Source organism: Psammomys obesus, unplaced genomic scaffold (assembly GCF_907164565.1).
Source record: "Psammomys obesus unplaced genomic scaffold, mPsaObe1.curated_primary_1811, whole genome shotgun sequence".
NCBI classification, from domain to species: domain Eukaryota; kingdom Metazoa; phylum Chordata; class Mammalia; order Rodentia; family Muridae; genus Psammomys; species Psammomys obesus.
Window position 1 is genome coordinate 799,100 of NW_026592890.1, and position 17,654 is coordinate 816,753.

General features: G+C 48.9%; 1 protein-coding gene across 1 annotated transcript in view; it reads left to right on the forward strand.

Annotated features, from left to right (window-relative positions):
- Positions 1-17,654, forward strand: part of Mthfd1l (methylenetetrahydrofolate dehydrogenase (NADP+ dependent) 1 like) — a 170,168-nt gene that overhangs the window by 116,801 nt on the left and 35,713 nt on the right. The window contains exons 25-26 of the mRNA XM_055616128.1: positions 7,776-7,883; positions 10,964-11,116. Of these exons, the coding sequence (XP_055472103.1) occupies positions 7,776-7,883; positions 10,964-11,116 (261 nt within the window). The remainder of the gene's footprint in view (positions 1-7,775; positions 7,884-10,963; positions 11,117-17,654) is intronic.

Here is a 17,654-nt window from a genome sequence, read left to right on the forward strand (position 1 = left end):
ATTGGCCAGGTTTCTAGGACCAGGAGGGACTTTCCTCCTTTGAGTGGACCTTCCACACAATTAGCTACTGGCGACTGCCAACAGGTGACTACATAGCCCCGACTGGCCTAGAATTTGCTTTGTAGACCAGGCTGGCCTTGAACTCACAAAAGTCTGCCTCTGGTGGGTAAAACGAATGCTCCACCATGCCCAGACTTGTATGTGTGCATGTATGTATTTATTGTATGTGTACGTATGGATAATCACAAAAATATGTGTAATGGTTTAAGTAAATACTTTTTTGGGATTTACGAACTGGTTTATTCCACTAAAAATCAAGTTTTTAAATAGTTTGATTTAACCATTTCTTTGGGTATTTCCAGAACCTTTCAAGAATAATATATTATGTGACTTTGAACGGCTCCTACCAGCCAGGGTCACCACAGCCACACCATGAGTGTGACCTGTAAGTCACCGTGCCCTCCACCTTACATTGATGGCATCATTCGGCCAGGGCTTATGCTGTAGCATCTTCATACAAGAACTGCAGAAGGGGCTAGAGAGATGACCCAGCAGTTACCGACACTTGCTGTTCTTCCGGAGGCCCCAGGGTCAATGTCCAGCCCCCACGCAGCAGCTCACAGCCATCTCTAACTCCAGTTCCAGGGAATCCAACCCTCTTCTGGCCTCCCAGGACACCATGCACTAACATAGTGCAAAGACATGCGTGCAGGCAGAATACCCATGCACGTAAAAGAAAATGACTTTTTTTTTTTAAGAGAAGCTGCACACACTGGGTATGGTGGCACACCTTTAACCCCAGCACTCGGAGGCAGAGGCAGGTGGATCTCTGTGAGTTCCAGGACAGCCAAGACTGCTACACAGGGAAAGCCTGTCTCTCTGAAAAACAAACAACAACAACAAAAAGCTGCAAAGCAGCAACAGAGTGGTTGGTCATGTTGTCTTTCTAAAGCCATGCTGCTTAGACAGTGGCTGCTGTGTAACTATAAAGAGCTAAAATATAATTAAGACTTCACCTCCTAGCTCATTTTTCAAGTGCACTAGTCGCATTCCGAGTGCTTCATGCCTCTGTGACATGCCTTTCTACCTGTCTGGAGGAGTGGCCAGGAAGTGTTTGCACGCTGACAGACATTCCATTGAACAGTCCGCTCTAGATAGTTCCAGCTTCCCAAATGTCCATTTCAGACACTTGGGCGGACATGTTCGTGGAACGTGTTTGGCGAAGTCGAGGTCTAACATGGTGTTAACTCACCAGCACTGGTATAGACATCATCTTTCAAGAAACATTTATTTTTATTCAGCGTGTACGTGTATGTCTGTGCACCCCATGTGTGCCTGGAACCTACAGAGACCAGAAGAGGAGATTACATAGATCCCTTGGAACTGGAGTGACAGATGGTTGTGAGCTGCCAGCTAGATGCTGGGAATCGACCCCCAGTCCTTTGCAAGAGCAGTCAGTGCTGCGCGCCTCCTCTCCAGCCCCCGTGAAATGCCAGTATTGTATTTTATGCTCCTTCGTATATATGTAGGATACTCACTCCTCTGACAAGCTTTGTCTGCTGCTGTTTGGGCCCAGGCTTCAGCCTTGCTCTCCCTGTACAATAGTCATCCCTCCCTCTGCTTGTTGAGACCTTTCTTGTCCTTCCCTCGAGATGCTCTTCAAATTGTTTTGTTTCTTTTCTTTTCTTTTCTTTTCTTTTTTTTTTTTTTTTTTCTGAACTCTGGGGTCAATCCCAGAGCCCTGTGGATGCTAGGCAATCGCTCTACCACCAGACTTCACCCCTGAAAGGTCCCTTTAATGTCTGGCCAGCTTTTTGCAGAACTCCATGCCTCTCCTGCAGCCTGCCACCTCGTGACTTCTCTGTGTTTACTCAGAGCGTCGGTTGTACACTCTTTCCTGTCACACTTGTTTATCATGCCACTGTTTGCACTCCATCAGGAATTCTTGCACAGAAAGTCCCCGAAACTTGCATATGATGCCTTGACGTTGTGAAAGTACTTGCCATAGACCATTATTTGCTTATTTAGCACAGGCATGGGCAAGGCCTACTATGTGTGAGCCACTCTTGCAAAACACTAGGCATATCAGGGTAAGGGAATAAACAGATTCATCGTGTGTACACAATCAAGGGAATGCCGATAAAGAATAACCACTCATAACTTACGTTATCATTTCATTGTTTTTATAAAGCTCTCATTTGCCACAAAGCAGCTTAGGTGAGTCAGTTCAGCTGAAGATCAGTAGACTGGGCTCTCCTCCAAAGTTTGTACTTCTCTTCACAACCAAGCAGGGAAAGAATAGAAAGTTTCTTCACTGGAAACACGAATACATATATTACCCATACTGAGAGTAGTATCTGTAAGGGCCATTTTCCACTAGCCCTACGCAATAAGTTAACAGATATTTCTATTTATTTGCTTGTAAAGCATTGTAGGAGACACAAGTCCCTTGGAACCTTGGCCCAGGTTCCTGCTCAGTGGGTTGGCGTGCCCGCTGAGAGCCATGCGCTGTCACAGTGAGAACCAGAGGGACGAGACTGCCCACTGCTCCCTCTTCCTGTTTTTCCACCCAGTACGGGTTCTGTTCTTTTCAGTATAGCTCACAGAGTCAGCCTGGCACTGGCTTCCCAAAGCACTTTTCAGTAAACACTAGCAAGGGAGAGACTAGTGATTGGCAGAAGATATGCGCCGTGGCTCGGGCTCACAGCAGTTGGAGCGGCACTGGGCAGGCAGTGTCAGGAGCCTAGCAGAGATGAGAGGTAACAGCCGCGGCTGCTCCCTCCTGAAGGAGCAGGAGGATTCCTTCTTGCTAGAAAGATCATGAAATCTGTGTTTGTCTTGGAGTGGTGGTGTGTGCTATGTCACACATGTGGAGGACGGAGAACAATCTTCAAAAGTCTGTTCTCACTTTCTACCACGGATCAAACTCCACTCGGCCTGTCCACTTGGCCTGGCGATGAGCACTGTTCATTACCTGCTGAGCTTTCGCGCTGGCCCCAAGCTGTTATAGACCAGCAGAGACTGTGGTGGCTTCAGCACCGTGTTGGGAGCAAGGACTTCCTTGCAAGGTGCAGACGGTGAGGACGGTTCACATACAAAGTCCCCCACCTCTGTCACCCCAGCACTTTGTTGTGTGAGCTTTCCTGTCTCTTCCAGAACTCCTGTGCCACCAGGAGCTTGCGCTTATATGACAGGAAACTTGCAGTCATTTGCTTACCTGCGTATTGAGGATAGCAGTCTACTCGGTGGCTGGTAACCTTCAGGTAAACCGATGCTCTGTGTGACTGCTAATACTGTCTGCTTGCCAGGATCTAGAGTCACCTAGGAGACAGACCCCTCGGCATGTCCGTGAGGGACAACTGGGTCTAGATTGGGTTGGCAGGGGTAAGGAGACCTGCTCTAAGTGTGGGTGACATCATCCCAGACTGAATAAGGAGAAAGCGAGCTGGGTGCTGGCTTTCCTTGCCATCTGCTTCCTGGCAGCAGATGGAAGGCAGGAGCCTCGCACCCTGTCATCATCCTTTCCTGCAATGAGTGGTTGCGTGCCCTCCAACCGCAAGCCAACATGAGCCCCTCCTCTCAGGCTGTTTCTTTTTAGATACTTTTCACAATAATAGAGACATCTGCTACAGTTCTTGACCTTGAATAATAAAGCCCATCTTTATTCTTCAGCTAACATGAGCTTTGAGTTGTCCATGTCAGAAGTTGGGCTGGGTTTCACGGCATGGTCTTTTAATCCCGGCCTGTAAGGAAGCTGAGGCAGGAAACTTGCAAGCGCCAGGCTAGCCTAGGCTATGCGTGAGTGCATGGCTAGCTGGTTAGTAATATGGTAAAGCCCTGTCTCAAAATTAAAAGGGGGAAAAAAGTAAAAAGAGGCCGAGTAGTATAGCTCAGTGGTAAAGCATTTGCTTAGTGCGAGCAAAGCCCTTTGTTCAATCCCCAGTGCTGAAAACAGCGTTACCCTCGGTTATCTCCAGCCCAGCCTCAGACTCGAGTTTGTGCCCTAGAGCTTTCTCTAACATTCCCACAACATTCCCGTGATACTGAGCACGCCCTGGGCCTGCGCCTCTGCGGCAGTCCTCCTTGGACACTGGGACAGAAATGACTTCCCTGACCCCTGGCCCTTGGTTCACATTCTGCCTTGCTGGGAAGTAACTAGTTGCCACTTTCCAGAGGTGAACACTCTCCAGTGATTTCTCACATCTCATGATTTCTAAAAGGCACCTTGCCAGCTGGGGAATTTTAGGATGAGAGATAGGTCCAGCCACGCGAATCTGTCCGTACTTTCTAAGGCATCATGAGCCAGCATCCTCTCCGTCAGGGAACATCGCTACAGGTGCTCCCAACATCAGAGAAGGAAATGCCGGTGCACACTACGTCTGTCCTTAATCCAGTGGTTCCCAACCTTCCTAGTGCTGAGACCCTTTAACACAGTTCCTCTTGTGGTGACCACAAAAGTATCTGTTACTTCAGAGCTGTAACTTGGCTGTTGCTGTGAATTATAACATCAGCATTTGACATGCATGATACCTCCTGGGGCTCGAGACCCATAGATGGAGAACCACTGCCCCAAAGGCTTTGTGGGAGCGGTGGCCTTTGAGATAGACCTGAGAGCTTCAGCGAGTTTAATGTTTAAAGAGAACAGGGAAAGATACTTCGTGGGCCAATCCCAGAAGCAAGAAGGCAGAGGACGCCACAGCTCCAAGATCACAGGGTGCAGTGGCTCTTGGCCGACCATGCTGTGCTGTCATGCGGGGCTTTTTCTTGCTGAGGGATGTGTTGGGGCGGTCAGACTTACAGCAGAGACTGGTCGAAGAGAAGAGAGAAGTCAGAGCTTGCACAGGGAGGAGCCAGTGAGCCCCTTCCCCAAAACCGGGGCCAGAACGGGTAGCTTCCCGCCTCTGCCCGCAAGCGCAGAGCAGGAACGAGGATTCTGACTTTTTGCTGTCTCTGGTTTGTTTCTTAGATGAGGGAGGGCGGGAGAGGTGGAGGGCGACGCCACGCAGGCGCGTGCGCCCTCCACCGTGCGTCCCCACTCCGAGCCGCACGTCTTCCCCCGTCGCTTTCCAGCATTGGTGTGTGTCCACACGGCCCGGAAGCCTCGGAGGCGGCTTGCAGAGATCCGTCCACCACGCCGGCCCTGGGGTCAGACTCGGGATCCTGGGCTTGGCGGCAGCGCGCTACTTCAGCCGCTGAGCCATTTTGCCGGCCCTCCGCTTGTTTATTTATTTATTTTTTTTGAAATAAGTCTCTTGCCAAACCAAACCTTGCTCTTTACCACGGTTGCCGCATCTCCCAAGTCTACTGTATTGGTGCATCAGAGCTGTAACTACACGACATCCGGATCTGAACTCAGAGCCTCACGCCAGTGCGCTGAGCACTTTGCCCACAGGACTATCTCCCCAATCCGCTACTTAGTTTTTATCATTTTAATAGCTATTTTCTTGATTACCCGTGAGACTGTTTCTCCTGCGGTTATTAGTTTTTGCCCATTATTAAATATCATTTTCTGTGTATGTAAAATTCATCTTAGCTTTTAAACTATTCAAATCTTCTCTCGGGCAGAGGACATAGGTCTCTTCCTTATCCTTTTACCTTCCAAGTTTTATGTTTTCAAATTCAGAAGTTGCTAGGGATGATGACGCAGTACTCAGGAGGCTAAGTCACCCCATCTCAGAAAAAAAAAATTTTTTTTTGTTTTAACTTCATTTATTTTATGTACATGGCTACTATTTCATCTGTATGTGTGTCTGCGTACCATATGCATGCCCTGCGTTCCCAAGGGGCCAGAAGAGCATGTCTGATCCTTTGGGACCGGAGCTACAGACAGTTGTGAGTTGCCATTTGGGTGCTGGGAAAGGAACCCAGGTCCTGTGAAGGAGTCATTGTGCTTAACCACTGAGCCACCTCTCCAGCCTCCAAAAATAAAAATTAAGGATCAATAAATCAGTTTTTTTATGACTTATGTGCATTGGTGTGGACGTATGAGTATGGGTAGATGGACAGGGTTTCATGAAGTTAGGCTATCCTTGAACTCACTGTGTAGCCAAGGCTGGCCCAAACCTCCTGATCCTGCTGTCTGTACCTCCCAAGGTCTGTGAATACAGACATGCATGGTCCATGCTAACATTAAGCTGTTCTGTTGTTACCATCTTTAAGAAATCCTTCCTTGCATTGGGAAGCCAGAATCCTGTGATATGTGGAGCTTTAGTTTTCAAGTTGAAGCTCTGTTCCATATTGGGTTTATTTCAGGAAGAGGGGCTGGTGTGGATCTGACTTTCTTTCTTTCTAATCAGAAGTCTGCTGGGTCACCAACTCTTCTGTTGTGTACTCCCTCATACCTGTGGAGATGCCCGAGTCTGTTCTTTGCTTTGAGTAGTTAATGCATCTACTTCCTCGAGATCACAAGGAACTGGTTAATATAGTTTTGTGGTATTATTGATACTTGATCTGTGCCTGAACTCTCTCTCCTCAATACATTTTATAACCAGTTGGCCGCATTCTGAAATCCTAGGTGCTCTTGGGATTTTCACTGGAATTCATTGAACTAATAATAAAGTAAGTTATAAAGAGCTGATGTGTGCATAGACTTAGTCTCTTCACTCATGTCGCTTATGGTCCTTTCTGTATCCTCCAATGAAAGCTTAGAAATACTCACACCTGCTGGGCATGGTGGCTTGTGACTTTCATACTGGCACTCAGGAAGCAGAGGCAGGCAGAGCTCTATGAGTTTGGGGCCAGCCTGGTCTACAATCCAGTAAGGATACATGGTAAGAGCCTGTCTGGAGGTGGGCAGTGGCAGTGTGTGTGTGTGTGTGTGTGTGTGTGTGTGTGTGTGTGTGTGGTGGGTTACGTTTGTATTTGTTTTATTTGTTAAATGTTCCAGACACAGAACAACTTGACAGAAACACGGTCTGCAGTGCTGAAAAGCATGGTTCTAAGCTGTTTGTGGTTCTGTCAGGGTTGGGAGGGCGGCACGTACTAGGCTTTGGTTTGTTGTCATTGAATAACCTGTATAACACACCAGGCGCCCTTGCCAGACACAGTTCATTGGTTATCTGCCCAAATGCCCAATGGGTGGCGCTGTTCTTCCAGCAGGGTCTCTATCACACACACTTTGATTTACTCGTATCCTTCGCCTTGCTTTTCTTTCGTTGGGGGTGATTCACGGGTTATTTTGTTTGGAGGGAGTTGGGGGCTTGTTTGTGTGGAGGTTGTTTTGTGGCAAGTTGTTGAGATGTTATTTAGGGCTTTGGTTCTGTGAGATAGCCTCGCTGTGTTGCCTAGGTCGGCCTGAAACTTGCAGGTACTGGGTTTGAGGCACATTCAACCTGGCATCAGTTGCTGATATCTAGTCTCCTCAGAGTTTCTCCCCTGTGGCGTGATTTCCCAGAGCTAGCTAATGTGACAGGAGAGCCATTATCTGCTTTTCCAATGGAAACCCCAAACACATTAGCATTTAAAATGTGTGTGAATCTCGATTATTTTTAGGAATCTCTTTGCATGACATTAATCATTAGTTTAATATTGAAATGGACAAAAATGGAAAGCTAGGCTGACAGGCTTTTGTTGGCTCAATATCAAGGCTTCCTCTCGGCCCACTGACTACTGAGGTGAACATTTCAGTTCCTGGGTGACAGAGGGACAGGTCGCTGGTTCTGAATGCTGCACTTGTGGGGGAATTTTCAGTCAAAGTCTGTAACTTCACCAAGCTTTCCCTTAGTTCTTCAGCCATGTTAAAGCCAATAATTTTGTTGTCATTCGTGTCCCTCCAGCTTCCAATTGTGGAGAAAATAAGAACCATCGCCCAGACTGTCTACGGAGCCAAGGATATTGAGCTTTCTCCTGAGGCACAGTCTAAAATTGATCGCTATACGCAACAGGTAAACAAGATCCGTGTGCTTTTAGGGGGGTGTCTGGCTTGTAGTCTCAAATGCCCCCCTTGATTTCAGGACAGGTAAGTTCTGTCTCAGTTAACCCGCTCAATTTCCCGAGGCTCAGCAGAGGTGAGAGCGGTGGCGTAGGTCTTGTTGGCTGACGAGAGCATCATGGTGAGGGCATTTATCGTCTTACATCCGAGGCTTCCAAATTCATGAATGTGACTCTGGTTGGTAGTGCCAGGGATGAAACGCAGGGCCCGGCTCCTGGGCTGTCAGCACTTTCCTGCTGGGCTCCATCGCTATTCGGTGTATGAAAGATGGGTGTCATCCATGTTCACACGTGCCCATCCACGCACTGGAAACGCCCCCTTGGCACACAGAGGGGAAGTCACCGAGCGACTCTTCACAGCACTTTCCCCTCATTGTGGGTTACTTGTGTGCTGCAGGTGAGGGGAACTCGACGGAAGTGTCCAGTGGTGTTTTCATGCAAGCCGTTCATTCGCTTGTTCTTGGGGACTGAAGGCTCCACCATCTTGTGTGTCTAGACCGTGACAAGGCCCAGCGAGCAAGCAGCCGTGGGAGGGCCGTGGGCCTCGAATGCTTCCGCCAGTTTCAGCCTCCTGACATACAAGTCAGAGTCTCACACGCCTGCCGCTGGGGTCGCTCCATTACACGTCACGCTGTTGGTTTTTCCCCTCCAGCACCTTTTTCCTAATCATAAATACGTTTGATCCTATCAGTGCCAAGTTGAGTGTTCTCTGGGGTTTGGTAAAAATTATTTTTGTCAGCCAGTTACGGTGGTGCCCGCCTTTAATCCCAGCACTTTTGGGAGGCTGAGGCAGATATATCTCTGCGATTTTAAGGCCAGCCTGGTCTACAGAGCCGGTATATGACAGCTCAGGCCACACAGAGAAACCTGTCCTGGAAAACCAAGCATATGCTTACCTGGCAGGTGGCGATGTCATCGTCATGACCGAGGCTTTTCCAGGGCAAGGCTTATCCATTGCACTAGGATTTGCTGGACGCTGCCATTTCCCTAGATGTGGAAAACTCAATCGCATCATTTGAGGTAGTGGAGGACTGCTTGCACACTCTCCTGGGGGAAAAATGTTCTTTCCTTGAACTTTGCACACACACACTCTTGGCTTGTCTTTTTACTTTGCGGTTTCGGTTTGTGGTTTTTGTTGTTGTTTTTATTTTATTTGATTTGATTTGCTTTGGTCCTGGAGATGGAACTAAGCCTCTCACATACTCAGCCAGTACTCAACTGAGGGACATTCCTGGGCCCAGCTTTTCTTTCTTTCTTTCCGTGTGTGAGAGGGTGTGTTTTGCACACGTGTGAGGGTATAGGTGTGCGCACCTGTGCATCGACACGCAGGGAGCGGAGTGTCGCGTGCTTTTCTCTATCATGTTCTACCTGCCTGTCTTGAGGTAGGGTCTCTCACTGAACCGAAAGTCAACCCCTTTGGCTGGTCTACCTAGCCAGCGAGCTCTCAGGATCCAGTTCTCTCCTCACACCCACCTCCCATCATGCTGGCGTTTCAGGCGTGCACAGTCAGGTTCTCAAGTGCTTTCACCCACGGAACCATCTCTCTGGTCCCCGAGCTTCCTTTACTTACTTCTTATTTGCTGACTTACTCATAAAAGATTCCCAGACTCGGGCCGTAGCCCGGGTGCTTGCTTCCTCACCAAGTCCTGAGTTCAGTCCCCGGCACTGCATAACCTGGGTTTGGATTTGCAAACCTATAATTACTGGAAGGTAAGAGCAGGAAAATTCTAAGTTCAAGGACTTTCTCAGCTACATAGAATGCGGAAGATCGTCCAGGCTAACAACCTTCTCTCTCTCCTAAAACGTAAGAGACCATATCTCCCTTAAAATACAAACCAAAGGATTGCTGGTCACTCCACACTTGCATGTTCTGTGGTAAATCTTTCACTTCTGCACAAACAGCTAAGTCAGGTCGTTGTTGTTGAGTTTGGGGCATTTTTCTCATGAACTTTTAATGCTCAGAACTATTAGTTATTTTAATAGCCTTCTTAGTTATAAAACATTATTTATGTGTAATGTTAATAGGATGACATTTTTTAATTTTTCTAATAAATTTTCAAAGGCTGTGTGTATATATACATTTACATATGTGTCATTGCATAGGAATTTCAATATCTAATCATTTTATAAAATTAAAAAAGCTGGGTATTACTTGTTATGTTCTTTTTTTTTTTTCTTACCAAATTTCTCGTTAGTATGTAAAAGTAGGGGTTTCAAAACCACTCCCACCCCACATACACAATTGATAGTACTCCAAAATATTCTAAATAGTTTTAGGTTGAATCATAAGCAATTACGTTGTGTCATCTGTCTGTCTACCACGGGAATATTCCTCACAAGTTAGTGTCAAGTATGTGGTTGCCGTTATTAGTCAGGTCTCTGAGGGACGCTGTGTGCAGCTTAATCACAGCAACTCCCAGACACTGTCCTTTTTGTAAGCTGCCGCACGTGATTTCCTCCCCTTTCACCTTTGGAATTCAGGGTCAGGCACAGACTTTGGTCCTTCAAAATAAAAGAGGCTGAAAAAGTGACCTCATCTTAGTTCCTATAATGTAATCTCAGATCAAATAGCCATGATTCATAAACCAGCACAAAGGGCTCTTTGCTTCCCCCGCGGACTCCGAGGACAGAACAATGAGACTGAGAGCCTCATTAGGAGCCTTGTGTGGATTACCTTTCTCCTTCCTGGATATTAATAGCCTTGGAAAGTACTTTCCACAGCTGTCCCACTGCTGTGCCTAAAAATAGCCTCACATACACACATACACATACAGACAGATGGGCACGCGCACACATATGCAAATGTGCAAGCGCCTCCTTCTTAGGAGACCCTCCAGAATCAACAGTAGACCCCACACCCTGCTGAGTTATCGCCGCATAAACACTCGCTCTTATCCTCAGCCTCATGCTCAGCAAGCAGTAGCAGCCTCTCCTGCCCCTGCAAACCATTGCTGCAGAGGTGGGATAAAGAGAAGATTATGTCCAAGGGGCCGGAATTTATGGCAGTGAATGCATTTGCTTTTCTTTCTTACAGGGTTTTGGAAATTTGCCCATTTGCATGGCAAAGACGCACCTTTCTCTGTCTCACGAACCTGACAAAAAGGGGGTGCCGAGGGATTTCGTTCTGCCTATCAGTGATGTCCGGGCCAGCATTGGTGCTGGGTTCATTTACCCGTTGGTGGGAACAGTGAGTACCAGGCTTCAAAGCCTTTCCTCCTTTGTGTTGCCGTCACGCCTTACTCATGCTCTGCCAGCTCCGCAGATCGCACACCGGGGAGGAATTGATAGTATTTGTTATTTTTCTAAGCACACTACCACCATAAACGGGGCGACAAAAAAAAAAAAAAAGCCACCTCTATCCTTGCAGGTCACAGGCGGGTCTACTGTCGGGTCACGTGTTCAGAACCGTGGGAGGCACAGAGGAGGGTGGTGGCCCAGACTTACCAGTGTGCTCCTCCAGCAGCAGTCTGCCCGAGCACTGGGCTGCAGGCTTTTTCACAGACTAGCGACTCAAACTTTCCATAGCATGCTTCTGTAAGGAACCTGGGGCTGGCTGCTCACGCTGGCCGGGGCCCTAACAGCTACCCCAGGAGCTGGGGGGCGGGGGCCGGGCCGGGGCCCCTCCCCCTTGCTCCTTCCTGAGCACATCTGATAGAACCTGTCTGAGAAAATGAGTAGGTCACCTCGGTTCCCGTTTCACAGGGTCATTGTAACGGGACTGTGTCCCTCGGAACGGTCATTGTCATTTTCCGTTGTCTGTTAAAGAAGGGAGGAGGTGAGCAGAGAAAGGACGGGCTTTACCCTCGCCGCCCAGGCTAGCCCTCCACAGGCGCTGTGGCTTAAACCTGACTTCGTCATATGATTGCTCCTAGATTAGGGTTAGAATTTTAAAATTACAGCTGATTTAGCTGAGCTTGGTAGCACACACCTTTAACTGAACACGCAGAAGGCGAAGGCAGGCAGAGGTTTGAATTTGAGAGTGACCTGGTTTAACAGTGAGTCCCAGGACAGCCAGGGCTACGCAGAAAAACCCTGTCTCACAAAAAAAGAGGGGGTGGGGAATTCCTCCTCAACATCTCTGTTACTGCAACGGTTACCACCTGACCTAAGTCCAAATTTTAAAAGTTACAATAATTTTTATGCAAACAAGAAATGAATGGACAAAAAAACATTCCTTCCCAGACATCTGACCATTTCATTTGATGTTGGGCAAAATCTTTTCTGAGCACAATTTTTTAATTCCCCATGCACTGTGAGGTGTAGAGATTCTGAGGAAAGCAAGTGTGAGCAACAGAATAATGGCCAAGGTAGAATTGTCTGGAGTCCGCTGCCTTGTGGGGCCATATAACCGCACTCACAGGCAAGGAGGAGCCAGCTGGCGACTGGAGACTGAGTATCAGCTCAAAGGCTCAAGACAACATGATGTCCCTACCCAGGCAACGTAGTGTGGCTGGAATTGGTTGAGGGTCGGGGTAAGAGGCTGAGACCCGGGATAAAGGTGGTTCAGGGCCTGAATGGCCATCTTGAATGCAATCCCTTAGGGACTTGGCTTTCAGTCTAGAGCACCCCTACAGGGCGGGGTTTGCTCAGAATGTGCGTTTTGGGAGGCCAGCTGCAGCACCTCGTGGAGAGAGTTTAAGGGAAACAGAACCAGCCCCAGGGGCAGCTGTAGAGTGTGGAAACATCCCAGCATGCTGTGAAGATGGCCGCCTGGCACGGGACATACAGAAGGGGGTGATTTTCCTGCCCTTCTCTTTGCTATGACAAAAACAAGTTAAGGGAGGAAGGACGGAGAATGTCATTACTTTGGCTCATGGCTGAGGAAGGAATACATACAGTCTACCATGGAGGAAAGGCAGCTGGCCACAGGGAGGTGGGCTGGACCTCAATACCTCACGTCCTAGCCCCAGGGAGCCACTTCCTCCAGCGAAGCTCCACCACCCACGTCCTACGGCTCCTTCAAACAGGAACCGAGTGTTCAGACACATGAGCTCTGGGGAATAGTTCATATGCAGACAGAAAAGGGAAGCGTTTTAGTCTGCTGGCTTTGGGTAGTCACGCCATTATTAAGGGAAGAACGTAGGAAAAGCCAGTGGCCCATGCCTTGAATCCCGGTATTAGTGAGGTAGAGGCAGGCGGATCTCTGCCGGTTCAAGGCCAGTCTGGTCTACAGACTGAGTTCCAGACCTACATTTGTCATTTGTGGGAGAAGCAGAGAGAGAGAGAGCATACACAGCTGTGAGCATCTTGGAAAGAGGTAGATTGACAGGGGCAAGTCTGACTCTAGTGTCAGATCGTCTGAATGGCTATGGGGACAAAGGTACCAAGTCAGCCAGGGAGATGGTTCTGTGGTGAATCTTTTCACACCTCACCACCTTCTCCGCCAGGCTAAAAGCAAAACTGTCCCGGAAAATCCGTGAACTCTGCTCCTGGACCCGGCTCTTTGACGTGTGACTGCTTAATCAGTGAAACCATGGAATAGCCCTGGAGCGGTGGCCGCTCCCAGCGGTTCCTGGACTGAGTCAGCTATCTGTGTCACTATCTCACCTCCAGGACACAGGGAGTGTCTGTGCTTGCTCTATGGTACAATCTTGAAACCATGGGGCCTGTGGAGTCAGGAAGGAAGTGGAGCCTGAGTAAAAGCCGGTCCTGGAAGGCAGGACACTGTTGCTGGAGGCAGTGAGACAGCCGCTCTCTGTGACAGCACAGGAAGCCCGTGCAAGCCGGGCAAATTCCCCCAGGGAGGCCAGGATCTCCTAATAAGGCTGGAATTCACTTTCTTTGACCCCACTCTGGGCCCTACCACAGGCTGCTGGAATGCCTCGAGCATTCATCACCCCTTCGAGAGACATTGCGGTAACTTCCTGGTACGGTGACTTCAGGAGAAGGAATGGGGACACGAGGAGAACTGGCTCCTGCAGGTGGGAAAATTCTAGCAGAGTGAGTCAGTGTTGTGCTTAGTCATTCCACGTTCAGTCGCTATCATGGGTCTGAGATCCAGGCTCTTCCCCTCCTCCAACAGACCTCACGGTCAGAGAAGCTCTCCATTCCTCAGTAGCACTCACTCACTCACTCATTCAGCAAACCATCGATCAGCACCTCCAGCGTGTGTGACCATGAACTTCATGGAGAGGAACAGGTGGCACAGGTCCCCTGTGGGCCTCTGCCGGACAGACTCTGGTAAATAAATGTCCGACGCGGACAGGGTGCTGTGGGCTTTAGAACATAAGGACAGGTCCCCTGTCGGTATGTCCCAAAGGGAGGCTAGTAGCCCTTCTGCACCTTCCTTACCCCATAGGTCTTGAAAGCAAAGACTCCTAACACAAACCAGTCCAGCCATGACAATAGCTGTTTGACCCTGTTGGCAAATCTCCATGTTTGACCATGGAGAAATGCTAGAGGGGGTTGGCTTCTTTGTCCTGTCCTCATTTTAGCTCTAAATACCTACCTGTCCTTCCCCCTTTTACCTAGCTGTCCTGTGCATTTCTGTGGCTGACACGTCACATCGCATTCTGTTTGGGAATTGCTGTAACTGGAGCTGATAGTCAGTAACTGATGGTCAGTGTGTCACACAGTGAGGAGGCCTCTCTGGCCCATCTCACCTCCCCAGGCTTTTCCACAGGAACCCCTCGGCTCAAGGCCCCAGAAGGCTTTCCTGTGGGGGGTTCTCTTTTTGTTAAGGGAGCCAAGCATTTCTTTCTAAAGTAAGTTTCTCTGTTACTTCTCTGCATAAGAGTGCATTCTGGGCTGGCGGGATGGCTCAGTGGATGAAGCTGCCTAGCCTGACAACTTGAGTCCAATCCCAGGGACCTACCGTAGGGTAGGAGAGAGCCTCCTGGAAGTTCTCCTCAGAACTCCACACGCGTGTGCACACAGCCATACATAAAATTAGTCGATGCAAACAAATCTAGAGAACACATTTCTGTGTGTCCTTGCTTTGGGGTGGCCACAGGTTCGTATTCTTCCCAACACTCATGAAATGACCGTCAACCAGTTCAGCGCTGCTGCTCGGGACCTCTTATTCTGAGAAACAATTTTCCAAATGGACATTTTTGTGGTGGGGAGAAGGGACAAATGCTTTCATATAGTTTTCCCAGCCTCACATTTTATAAATGGCTTTATTCCTCAGAGCTGATGGTTTGTAATAGCCAATAAACCCAAAAGCCCGTACAACTTTCCAGAAAGTAATCTCACACCAAAAGAAAAAAAAAAAAATAGCAGGTGTTCTCTGCTCTATCACATTGGCACAGTCTTCAGTTTCTTAGAAAGCCAGTTTAATCACTTGGCATGATATTTACCAGGTAAGCCACATATGTGAAGTGATGCTGGAAAATAAATTCTTGCAGAAAGGACCAAAAAGCCCACACCGCAGCCTTAGCACAGAGCAGCGTATATCACTTTTACAACATAAAAATACAATAAATAGGGATGAGCCATAAGCACTTGGAACAATATTTAACTTGGTCCAAACACTTTCAGGAGAGGCAGAGTGCCTCCCCGCGTGTGGGATCTGACCCCGAGGGTCTGCCTGGCCTGTCTGGACTGCCGGGCGGCGGTCTGCAGGTGGCCTGCTGCGGTCCAGCGAGAGGACGAGAGGACGAGGACCACGCTCTAGTGGTCCCAGTAGCCGCATGTGCTGAGGGTGGTTTGTCTGGGCCCGCCCAGTGTTTATGCAAAAGAGGTGCAAGAGGGTCTCCCTGTCGATTAGTCCCGGCCCTCCTTAGGTTCTGTTTCAGGGTAGAGAGTGGGTGGAGCACATCTTCCTCCTCAGAGAACTTTCCTAAGCAGTGACACGTTTTCAAAACAGCGTGGAGAGGTATCCAACCAAGCTCGAATTCTTAGCAGATGTCCATTTGAAGTTAGCTCTCTCTGTGACTGTTTTCCTTTGATAGCACACTGAGGCTGTGAGGGAAGGGCTCTGGAAGAATGTACAGTGTGAGTTCTTTCTAGGTGGCTTTGTTAGGCAGCTGACTAGTGGGTCTCCCTACATAGCCCAGGCTAGCCTTGAGCTCACACTTCTTCTGCCTCGGCCTCCTAAATGCTGAAATTATGTGAGTCAGTTACTATGCATAACAGATTTTTTTTTTTTTAATTAACCACTGTGGGGCTTAATTTGATGCCATGCAGACTAGTTTTGTTTGTTTTTAATGACAATCTTGACTGGAATCTTGGGCTTGAACAATCTTTCAGTTCATCCAGAAGAGGTAAAGCCTTCTGCTGGTATTTGTGTGGTAGTCAGTGCCCTAGAGGACATTTCTAAGGGTCACTGGGGTCTGCCACACAGACTCGTGGGGAAGGCGTACACTGTGGCCAGGATAGCCATGATACCCGGTCTGACTTTGTGGTCATCTCTCTTCTAGTCCCTCCCCTGTGGGTTCTAGGGAGAAGGTAAAAGAGGATCCTACATGCACGTACCCCTTTTTGATTGTGTGCTTGTGGGGGGCACCAAGGCTGGACCTGCCCCAAAGTGGAAATCTCAGGGACAAAGGACTAGAAGGTCAGCTTCAAACTTGCCGTGGCTTTTGTCTCTGCTACGGTCGCCCACTCTGACCACACCACTGCCAGGTGCACCCTGACGTCATTGCCTTCGCTGGCCTCCAGAAAGCAGGAAGCTGCCAGAGCCAGGGTGGGGAGTCAGTGAGGCTGTTGCTTTGTGGAGAGTTACTGGACCTGATGTGGGGGTGAAAACAGCACGCTGGGGCCCCACCCTTTAGAGGCATTGCCGGCTTGTTCTTTCTCACGTCCAGTTGAACTCCCTTTGTTTACCCTCCGAGTTCTCGGTCTAAGTATGTACTAGCTGCCTGCTGGGTCTGATTCAGGTCAGTGATAAAGTTCGTTCAGGGTGCTGGGATGCAACCCCTCCCCCCCACACCACACACCCGTACTTTGGGGTGCCCGGTTGGTTAGCCAAGCACTTCCTAAACTCCACCACGAGTGAAGGTGAAGCCATTCAGACCTTGTAGATTTCAAGAAGATGACCGTTTGTAGCGTTTTTCAGGGGCTGACATTTATTTACATGGTGAGAATGTTAAACACTTCCCAAGCTAGGCTTTAAGTGAGACATACAAGAGCTCACTATGTAGAACTCAGCCAATCCGGGTTGTCCTTTGGGAGCTCAGGACAACCAAGCCTCCTGCAAAATCACCTTCACCTCCTCCCCCACCACACCCCCTTCCATCTCCTGCCCCATGGAGCAGTGGAAATCTTCCAGCCTGTTTCACAAGTCTCAGCAAAACACCTTCTCCTCTCTAATGCCCCTAGCTCTTGGCGTCTATGCCCCAAGTTTTCAGTGAAGCAGCGTCTGCTCAGGCTTGATTCCTGTGACCTCTAACCCTTGGCTGAGCCCTTGGCAGTTCCCCCCCCCACCCCCGGGTGGTTTCCCTTCCCTGTCTCTCCCCTATCTCATCATCAGAATTTCCTGCTTTCCCTCCAACCTGGCCCTCGCATCAGCTGCTTCCTCTTGACGTGGTGTACTGGCAGGGTGCTCTCTACCCGAGTGGCATCACGCCTTCCAGGAAAATCACGCATGTGTCCGGCCAGAAACAAAGGAGAGTTTCCTGTCCTTCCAGCATGGTGTGTCCAAGGGAGAGTAAATTGACTGTTGTCCTCAGTTTCCAAAAACTATTGGCTGGCAAGAGGGGAAAGTGCTGTGACTCATGGGGATGGCGTCTTTCTGCTATGAAAGGGCATCTAGGCCCCGTCCATTTGTTTTAATCTCTTCCTCT